This window comes from Solanum pennellii, chromosome 10, assembly GCF_001406875.1.
Source record: "Solanum pennellii chromosome 10, SPENNV200".
In the NCBI taxonomy this organism is placed as follows: domain Eukaryota; kingdom Viridiplantae; phylum Streptophyta; class Magnoliopsida; order Solanales; family Solanaceae; genus Solanum; species Solanum pennellii.
Genome location: NC_028646.1, coordinates 79,606,116 through 79,617,130, shown reverse-complemented (window position 1 = coordinate 79,617,130; position 11,015 = coordinate 79,606,116). Strand labels below are relative to the sequence as shown.

General features: G+C 32.6%; 1 protein-coding gene across 3 annotated transcripts; it reads right to left on the bottom strand.

Moving 5' to 3' along the window:
* Window positions 1-3,243: 3,243 nt before the first annotated feature.
* On the bottom strand, window positions 3,244-9,304 carry LOC107002584 (E3 ubiquitin-protein ligase RHF2A-like). Of its 3 annotated transcripts, none has more exons than XM_015200654.2 (9): window positions 9,149-9,304; window positions 8,520-8,670; window positions 8,362-8,408; window positions 6,544-6,606; window positions 6,340-6,448; window positions 5,841-6,229; window positions 5,592-5,699; window positions 5,118-5,475; window positions 3,244-3,552 (listed from the first exon to the last, which is right to left on the bottom strand). In XM_015200654.2, exons 2-8 carry the CDS (start codon window positions 8,649-8,651, stop codon window positions 5,172-5,174), a joined length of 1,152 nt encoding a protein of 383 aa, XP_015056140.1. In that variant the 5' UTR covers window positions 8,652-8,670; window positions 9,149-9,304; the 3' UTR covers window positions 3,244-3,552; window positions 5,118-5,171. The 3 variants fall into 3 exon arrangements, with proteins under 3 accessions (XP_015056140.1, XP_015056141.1, XP_015056142.1); XM_015200655.2 differs by having other exon boundaries at window positions 5,592-5,696; XM_015200656.2 differs by lacking the exon at window positions 9,149-9,304 and having other exon boundaries at window positions 8,500-8,640.
* Window positions 9,305-11,015: the final 1,711 nt, after the last annotated feature.

The window sequence follows — 11,015 nt, the reverse complement described above, 5'->3', positions numbered from 1 at the left end:
GTCAGATACTATGATATTTTGAGGTTTAAGCTTACATTCACGTGCTGAACTAAATAAAAACAAATCTAAATATATGTGTTAGCATTCATTCTTTTAAATCGTAATTCATATTGTAAAAATCCTATATCTGTCATCGATAATCAAAACTCACCGAGTTTCGAAATTCTATAATATTTGTCATTTCAAACGTGATTTCTTGATTATTTAGTTGTTGAATATTAGATCTTTTGGACAATGCACTAGACCTACAAAAGAATTTTAAGCTGACTTTTTAATCTCTATTGGAAACCTTTTAAGTATATTTAATTTTAATTTAATGAATAAGAAAAGATTATCCAAATTTGTGGATTAGGAGAACTTTTGTCTTCTTTAATCTTCTTTTTATGAATGGTATTTTGGACGGCAAAGAGAAAATTATTATGCTTTAATTTGATATTAAATTAATTACTTTTCATGTCACTACATGTTTATGGGTCCAACTCAAATGTTCAATCCAAAAAGAAATTAGATTATAAAACACCCATGAGTCTTGTTATTTTTGGTTAAATATATGCGTATTCTGATTCAGTATTCATAGTAAGACTTGATTGAAATATAAATATATATTAGTAAAGCATTTTTAACAAGATGATTTTATCTTTTGTTTTTGAATCTGAATATGAATTTCAAGAGAAAAAAATACTTACCACTCGAATGTCATTTTTATCGATAAGTATGCGTTTATTTCTCTTAATAACTAGATGATTAAACATCTTTTAAACTTTAAAATAGTGTAATAATAATATAAATAATTGTTTGTAACTCTGGCCCATAATAAATGCAGAGATCTCATGATCTTGAAATCATGGGTTCGACTTAATTTTTGTGTAACAAATATCTATTTACATTTGCTCTTAGTAGGTTGTATTCTTTTCTTATTTCGAAATTTAAAAATTGTTTATAATTTGACATTATAAAAATAATTTTTTAAAAAGTACTACATCACTATTGCACTTGCTAGCTTATCAATGTAAGTCATTAATTTTTGCCAAGTGCCAAACTTACCAACCCAATATATATATTCAGTATAGTCCCATAATTAAATTCAGAAAAAATAAACTGTATATATATTGTATTTCTATTTTATAAAATAGAAATTAGTTTTCGATACACTATTGGCTTAAAAAAAAATTATCAGAAAATAATTTGAAAGAAGTGTAAGAGCAAAATACTATGATAAAAATATTGAAAAAAATGAAATACGAATATTATAAATATAAAAATAATAATAAAATTGAAACATAAAATAATAATAAAATTAGAACTCTGCTCTATCCCTTTGTTACCTACTAATTGTCTGCATTAATCATCGACCTCTATAATTTTTTTATCTGGGGTTACTTATGTCCCCAGTGAGTTAAAGATGTGTTATGCTATGGTTAATTAATCTCCTCTTTTCAATTTTTTCTCGGTCTACCTCGACTTTTCTCTTAAGCCTATCATTGTTAATTTCTTGCATCTCCTTATGACTAGGTCATGTGCTTTTCTTGCTCTTGACTTGTCCGAATCATATCATCCTCGTTTCCCACATCTCGCCACTACGGAAGCTATTCCTCACCCTGTTCTATATGTCTTTGTTTTTAATTTTGTCTCTTTTAATTTGGCACACTTCTATCTAAGCATCCTCATTTCTATTACGTTTCATCTTCTAAACACGTGAATTCTTGAACGACCATTCCCTGTACAACATAGTCAGCGTAATAACCATTTTATAGAACTTACTTTCATGTCTCAATGACACGACACCACCATTAGAAAAGTAGGATTTAGTTAGAGATGGAAATTTTCTATAGCTAATTGATTAGTAAGATTAGTTGTTGATTCTATATAGAGAATTTCTTTTCTTAGCTTCGTGGAGATTAACAATAGATTAGTGATGAAGTTCGTAGCTAATTTCAGTTTTTATTTATAGTGATCAGATATGAATTTTTAATTTATTTCATCCATTCGAGTTTAATATAATATGTGACATCCTCATCAATCTCATCATTTTATTGGATTATAGATTAAAAATACACGAAAAGTGGGCAAACTTACCATGAAAGAAAAATAATGCTCTACTATAATATTGTAATTTTGGGAACCAAAAATTGAAAATAAAAATTGATGCAAATGACATCTTACTTATTACTTGAGGTGGACATCATAACATAAAAGCAATTGCTTTAGTAATTAGTAAGGGAAAATATAATTAAAAAAGATGAGTTGATATTAGCCTTCTAACCCACACGTTAATTATTTACTAGTATTTTTATTGACTTTGACATTTGACAAGTGAAATTTATCACGAAAAATAGTGAAATTAAAATTTTAGATGTGACTTTAAGATTCTTCAACTTTTACTCTTTTTTTTACAATATAAATAAATAAATAATTTGTTTTCTATCAATGTCATATCGTAGAGGTTAAGATGGATATTTTATAATTATGCATGCAATTAATAGAGCTATTTAGTGGCAATTTCATATGTCATAAGAGTAGAAAAATTAAGACTTGTCTTTTTGTTTTTATTCCAAAATAATTCATGGTTGTTAATAAATCCCATTAGCTAATTTCTTTTGATTATTTTCTTTAAACTTAATGTTATAAATTCAACAAAATAGTGAAATTTCAACTACCTCCCCCACCCCATTCGAAAAAAATTTAACTTACATAAACTGACCGTGTAACTCTTTCAATGTTATTTTTTATCAAATTATCAATCAGTAAAAGAAATTCTTATAATTATTTATAAATTATAACTTAATGTTATAAATATATTTAATTTTTATAATTATTTACTCAAAAAAACTTAAAATTCATTGTTTTACAGTTGGAAGTTCACTGTCTATTCATGATTTTATAAACTTTAGTAGGAATATGTCATTTTCTCTTTCTTCTCTTTTGTTTTCTGTGAAAAAAATCACATTTTTGCTTAAAATTTCAATGCCACGTATGATGAAAAGAATTAGGTAATGATTATTTGTATATATAATTAGTATATTTTTCATATAATAAATTTCATGGAGCCTATTTTAAATTTTTATTTAATGCTTTTGGTCTTGGAGGCTAAAAGTATTAAGTGCGTTTCTCACTTATTTTCTTATCGTGTGTTCGATTTTTAAGGCATAAAAAAAACGTAAATTCGATCATTCAGTATTTAGATATAAAGTTTGCAGGGGGGAAAGGCTAACTAAGTGTGAAATAAAGGCAGTGAACACAAAATGCAGCTAATATTTTTGGCCAAACATTTCAACACAAACAAACCTAAACAGAGTTTATGTAATAACCAAAAACATCATTCTGTTAATTTTATCAAGTTGTAAACTTGTAAATATCCAACACAATGATCTCTACCAGATTTCAGTGATACATTTCAACATTTTGATTCGCGTTAAAACGTATATATAAACAAATTTACAGGCAAATCACATTCATGTTGCAACTGCTATTACTTCTCCTCTCCATAGACTGAACGAAAATATATCTCGTCCTCAGCATGTCATATTTGAACCCCCAAGCAAAGTTCATAACCTGAAAATGAGAAACCAAAGAAAGGCAACTTAGCAATCCTAGTTTTTCCAAAGAAGAATGCAACACAGAGTTATCCTCGTGATGGGTAGGTCGGTCCAGGCTATGTTGCTCAGACTCTTCAAAGGTGCTGCCGGATCCTCCAAAGCTTGTGCAACTTTTGAGGAACTGAGACGGGTGTGACAGCATTTTTGGAGAGTGAGCAACATAGGGTCATAAACAAGGTCAAAGACTTGGCTGTATGCAAGGGCATACCAAAAGGAAAGAAACTACAAAATGTAATGATTCTCTACGAACTCCACCCAATCTTCACTTCAATTGAGAACTCTTGGGTGCACGAAAAGAAAATAAGGAAATCAGAGACTATTGTAGGTTTCTACTGAGAAAAACTCGACTTTACTCCCTCAGAGCACTCATATTTCTCTCCCTCTACACCACCCATATTAATTCTAGAGGAACTACGTTCCATGCTCTATGTCTTCTCCTTTTTCTCCTGCCCTTCCAACTGAACAACGATTCTTTCAGTTTCAGAGTTCTTGGCGTAGCCCAAGAAGTACCAAACCACCTAACATATTCCACCATAATCTCATGGAAAGACCACACTGAAGCAGAAGCAGAAGAAGATCCCTGTCTCTCCCGCCTCCGTACACATATAACACCAGCTGACACAGACAACCTTCCGCTTTCTGAGATTTTCCGCCAACAAATCACCCATCTAGTAGCTAGCCAAGTGAAAAAACACACCTTCGACAACACCTTAAGCAATCATATTGCGTTACAAGGGAAAGCTTCCTCTTCCTACCCAAAAGTTTCTCATGAAAAGACTTAATTCAGAACATGCCAATCACCCCAAACCCCACCACCACAAAGCATCGGGTTAATCAACCCGCTATAAATTGCTTAGAGAGTAGGGCCAACAATCTTTGAAACTCGGACACCTCCCATTCGCAGAAGTTGCGACCCCCTAATCTGTTGTATCGTTAAGTCCCTTTTGGCAAGATAGAGGCAATAGACCTGACACATTTTTCAGATTTGAATTTCTACAACATTTTATGAAGAGTTATAGCTGCCAAACTAATAATCAGGCACTAGTTAATTAATTATGCAACCACTACTTAGTTATTAATAACAAACTGTCATTGGTAAAACTATTTGGGTTGTCTATTTAAAACAAGATGAATGTTCAAACAAAACAAAGTTTCTGTATGTCAAGTCCAATCTGGTTTCCATTCATCATACATTCTGAGGAAAGAAATTATGATCCATTTTGAAAAAATAAATATTACATACCTTCTAAAATCAAATGGGATTGCTTCACTTAATTGGTCTCTATTTAAAAGTAAGTATCAACGGGGCTTTTTCATTCAAACAAGGGAAGTGTATGATTATGCTTCTTGACCTTTTATTCAGTGAGATCAACAATAGACAATGATGATAACCCCATTGTAACATCCCCAAATTTGATAATGCAACAGCAATCTTTTAAGGCTATAAACAAGGAGAACCGCAAAACAAAAATTCACTGAAGAAAAAAAAGAAAACTTCCCTTTACAGGCGGCATGACTTACATTCAAAGATGAAATGCTGAGGACAGATGCCAGGTAAATGCTTAAATAGAACACTTAATTCTGAGCTGAACTTGCAGCAGAAGCTGTTGAGTTTCTGTTCAATCCATTTCCAATATGAGTACCCATATTACCATGGTCTCTTTGGAGTGTGTGTGAAGAATCCACTATATTAGTAACTGCTGAAACAGAGCCAGCTCTACTATTTTCTCGAGTTTCCAGATGTTCCATCAGGTGAGATAGACTAGCAATTCCAGCATTTGACTCTCTCCTAACAGGACCAGCATCCGGCATTGAAGAACTTCGAGAAAACAATCTCTCCTTCCACTCTCGTGTATTCTTTGAGATTGATTCTTTATATCTGGAGCACAAGAACATATATAACACGCACCAGGCTTAAGATGACCCCAAAAAAATATAAAATAAGTACAACTGCTATTATTAAGAATAAAAGTAATTGAGTGAAGTCATTCATACTTCATTGACATAGAACTAAATCGAGATCTCCAGGACTCTGAAAATGACTGCAACTCTGATGGTCCAGCTCTCCTATGGATTGGTGTAAAGGATGAACTAGAGGAGCTTCTAGAAAGACAGAAAACCCAAAAACAAATGAGAGCTGATTTAAGAAATCTGCATGAGTTTCCAATCCAACCCATCATAAACCAATTTAAGATAAAGCCCAGGTGTGCATAAAATTGGAAGGATGTCGAAAACCATAACTACCTATCACCACTAGATAGTCCTTGTGCTGTGGCAGGCGTTAGAACGGAACCAGATGATAAAGCAGAAAGTTGATCACTTTGAACTGATGGAAGGTGAGGCATCTGTCGTGGTGAATCACTGCTACCGGAGCTAATGGGAAGAGGGGAATCAACTGTTGTGGTTGCAGCAGGATCAGAAATTGATCCACTAGGATAAGGTGAAACAGAAGCGGTAGGAGATGAATTATGATGAGTTGGAAATACTAAAAGTTGTGGACGGTTATTGGTGGATGAGCGATTTCTTGAGCCCTCCCTTCGACCCGCATGGTGAGCTCTTCCCATTGAAGCAGCAACAGCCAAATGCTGAAGAATGCGCTCTTCAAGTTCAGGATCATCAATATCCACAGGTAACTGGAGTGCCATGAATGAAGAATAAATAGAGGTAAACAGAACATGCTAGCTTGTGAAACTCAGAAATCAGATGAAAAAAGAAATGCTTATCCTTTAAGGCAGCCACACACATGCTGTAGTTCAAAATCTCCCAGCGCAGGAAACTGAAATACTGTAGCATTTCTTTCTGCATTAACTCTAAAATTCCTTTCTTGTTCCACAGCCTCAAACAATTCTTGACTGAAAGAGGGAAGTCAACTGATGTCAAGTAAGGGCTGTACCAGTGAATCATGATCATAAAAATTATGAACTGAAATAAATGAAGCCACAGAAACCTCATCTGATCTTTCAGACTTATGGACTGCCAACACATAGGACAATTAGAACTTCTCTGACACCTGTTTTAAAAAAAAATTAAACTAATTAGACTGTTTACTTCAATGTTCATCATGACTAGTATAGTCCCTAAATCATTTATTTCTCATGTTCCAGAATTAACATCCAGTCTATAAGCCACGCCTATCAAACAACCCCACCCAAAATTAAGGATTATTTGGAGGGGAGGAAATAACTTTTGAGACACATAATTTCACGCACGGTATACGATGCATTTTTATAAACACAACTACCAATTTCATTTATTGGCAATGATTTTTAGGTCTTTCATTATATTTGATAAACTGAAGAGGTAATTAATTAATCCCTACCAATATGGTAACAAGTAATACAAAAGCTCCACAGTGACTTCCAATAAGTCTATCCAAATGGCTGTTCAAGTAGGACCGCTTAATACAGAATAAAACTGAACTCTACATGCCTCATGCTTGTTTCTCCACTCTGTCAAACCTTTTGTTCCTTACTACAATACATCCAAAAAGCACCCACAAGAGCTATCAGCATGCCTTCCATTGCTCTTTACCCTGTCCAATCTCAATGTCGCTAGCATTTCCTTTATGTGTTTGCTAAAACCCAAGTGACGTGGAACTAAGGATACATAAAGCTCTGCAAACTCACAGTATTGAAGTAAATGGTTTAATACTCTCTATGTTTTTTGAACGTGCAACACCAACTACGCATCCCAGTTTCCTTACCTGGTGAACCTGGAGCGGGTGCAGCACATGTGAAGGAAGTAATCTTTGTGGGAGCCTTGGTATTCAACATATAGCCGACTCTAACTATCTTGAGATCAAGAGATAGTAGTAGTAGTTTTTTTCATTTTCTTTCTCATAATGGCAGTATCACGGCCAACTTGCATGCGCTTTTAACTATTTTGTTTTCTGAACGCAAGCAATATCCTAAACAAAACTGGTGCAAAAAACTATGTGATAAAGAATATACAGCATTGAGTAACTACTACTAAAAGATGGTTGGAAAAGGAAGAAAAAAAGAAGAGCCAGTGCCATATGCCAACAGCAATAACAACCACCCATTTGACCCAAAAAAGAAACAATAATAGACTCACTGGTGTCAAGTTCCACCAATCACCTTTCAAAGACCACTTGATACAACCCAAGGATAACCACCCCCCGAAAGCTAGTTATCGAGGTGGGAGAACCCAAGGCTATACAAGCCACACATCAGCTCCTGATTATATTCATATACAAAGCAAGGATAACCACACCCCAAAAGCAGCTACTGCAGTGGGAGAGCCCAAGGCTATATAAGCCCCATGTCAACTCCCAATCAAACAAATGTGGGACTCAAGTCCATAGCAATAGAATCATAACACCACTCAATTCTTTTATCAGATTTCTCTTCTTCTCAAGTACCTTGCAATAGGATCATAGGTGTGTGTGTACATAATACACTTCTCCCTCGTTAGGTAACATTGATTTTCAAAGTTGTGACATATAATTTGCTCAAATACGACCTACTTTCCCTGGCTCATCTTGCGACTAGTTAAAGGAACAACTTTCTCACCTGTCTATTTGCTATTCAATCTCATATTTTGTTACAAACTTCATCCCCGTCCCCCAGAAAAGGAAAAAGAGCAAAAGAAACAATAGCAATCTTATTCAATTGTTGCCCTCTCTGGGTCAGTTGATCTTAAATACCTCACTAATATTTTACTTGCCTAACAAAAATTGGAATAGCAAATTGATATCCTCGAAATCAACGAAGATAGTAAAGACAGAATTTTTACAGATACATACCATTCCAGGACGCACTGGAGATGAAATTCATGCTTGCAGCTAGTTACCTACAGAAGAAAAAAACAGATATATACACACTATCAAAGTCAGTATGGTAACAGAGTAACATAACATTACTAATATCAAACATTTAACTACAGGCAGTCTTTAGCATTCACCGAGGGAGGATCGCTTTCGCAGAAAGCCTCGAGACAAATGCTGCAAGCATCATCACATGCATCCTGAATTCCTCCTTCCACAAAAGCTGCAGGGGATGTCATATGACCCTCTGATTTCTTGACCTCATCCATTCCCAAAAACCTTACAAACCTAACAAATCCCCAATAACAAGCCCAATTTCAGATCTCATAACACAAACTAACCTCCTCTAAAAGCTAAAAATTTGTAAAAACAGATCCCAGACTAGAAAAAAAAGTAACCAAAGAACTGCAAATTTCTCATCTCTTTTCCCAACAAGATCACCCATCTTAATACTTACAACAAACATGGGCAATTTCTTAATCCAACAATAACACCATATACATATTTTAATTCTACAAATACACACACAAACAAAAAAATTAGGAATCTTTAGTTTCCCCAAACAAACATAAATCTCAATAAAGATTCCAACTTTACACATAAACAATCTAAAATCTCACCTTATTACATTCCGTATCCTAAAAAATACCCTAAAAACACCAAAATTAGCAATTCAAACAGAAAAATAAAGGGAAAAAACTCAAATTTCGAACAAAATACATAGAATTTCACGTAGCATTTCGCATAATTCTGAATTTTCTTTTACCTGATATGAATTTAGAAAAAGGCTCCGGAAATTGGATGAAGAAGAAAATTAATTGTTGAACCGATAAGGCCCCTTTGAGGAACCTAGAAATTAGAGAAGACAGAGACGAAGAGATGAATATTTTATATCTATAAAATAGTGAAATTGGAGGTCACGTTTAGCTTTTACTACCTTTAATTTGCTTTTTCCATACTACCATTAAAAAAAAAATTTAAAAAAAAATAACAAGATTTTTTTTTTTTAAAGAAAGTATAATTTTGATTTTGATATTTTATACTAATTAGTTAGATGATAGTATTCTTAAGAGATTAATATATCCATACATAGGAATAACACATATTAATTATATTGAGGTTGTTTAATTTTTATTTATAATAAAAGTTAGTTAGGTGTTAGGATCGTATTAGATAATCAGTCTTTAATTACTTTAAAAGAGAAAAATTTAAATTCTCTATCGTTTTAAAGGGTAATAGATTAACTTTAAAAAAAACACGAATTACATCTAAAATATTCATATGGAAAGAAAAATTTGTATGCTCTCTTTATTTTTTTTATTTTTATTTTGTAGGGTGGGAGAGAAGTCAAGGGAGAGATAAAGAAAATAATATGAATTAGCTATGTAAATAGGAGCGGAGTAGATGAAATACAAATTCGAATTTGGTGTCAAGGGTAATAAGAAAGTGTCATCAAATTTAATAAAGTGGTAGTCAGATTTATTGTGTTGAATGGTGGGAGAGTATTTGTAGTCAAGAACTTGCATATTCAAAAGATGAAAATAGCGCACGTTTGAGATAAATGTGTGACATATTAGGAGAGGAAATATTAGAAATGAAGTTCGAAATAAGGTGGGAGTAACCTCTATAATTGACAAGATGAGGGAGGTGAGACTAAGGTGGTTCAGACGTATGAAGAGAAGATGCACAATTACCATAGTGATTAAGTGCGAGAGATTGACTATAGTGGGTGTTAGGAGAGGTAAAGAGAAAATCAAAGAAGTCTCGGGGAGGTGAATTAAACAAACATGACATACTTTTAATTTATTGATGACATAATTCTAGATAGAAAGATATAAAAGTCGGGGATTAAGGTAAAATATTATTAAGTAGTTGTACATTTTCTAATTCCTCTACAAGTATTTTATAAATACTATCTTAGAATTTTTAGATTTTACTACTATTAGTTATTTCATTTACTTTTGTGATCGTATTTTACTTCTGTTATAGTGTCACTTATTTATTGTTTTCAGTATGGCTTCTTCCATTATATATATTTGTTTTAATTAAAGAAAATTTTAAATGAAAAAATATATATTCTATCTTCTCATGGTATCAATTTATGATACTAGGTCTTGCTAATCATATCTCTGATTTCAATAATTTTTATTTCAGTATGTTTATTATTATATGAAATGAAATTTAAAAAAGGTATGTCTTTTCTTTTGTATTGTTTTTCTCTTGTCTTGTATAATTCGCCTGGCTAATATGATTCGTCGATTTGTATAAATTCGTTAATTTGTAGAATTTGATTCTTGATTGTATAAATTCAGATTTTTTAATATGTTGACCCCATCCATTTGTATACGATTAATGCATTCATAATGAATTACCATGTTTGTATAGTAACAAATAATACATACAAACAAAGTTTTGAAAAAAATCTGAAATATATAAATACAAAATTTTTATATACTTATTTTATTTATATATTCGCAAGCGAAATATGTAAACGGGTAGAAATACACAATCACAATCTCCATATTAAAGACATTATAGCTATATCGAAACAATATTTCTAGAATTTTATGAAATTTCTCTTTAACATTATATCTTTACAAGTCCTGGGCTTAAAAGTTGGCCCAACACTGAAT

Coding starts and splice junctions, on each gene's coding strand:
- LOC107002584 (XM_015200654.2), bottom strand. CDS start 8,651: ATGGATGAGGTCAAGAAATCAGAGGGTCATATGACATCCCCTGCAGCT. Junction 6,607..8,361: donor CTCCAGTGCGTCCTGGAATG/GTATGTATCTGT, acceptor TTTTTAAAACAG/GTGTCAGAGAAGTTCTAATT. Junction 5,476..5,591: donor TTTAGTTCTATGTCAATGAA/GTATGAATGACT, acceptor CTTGTGCTCCAG/ATATAAAGAATCAATCTCAA.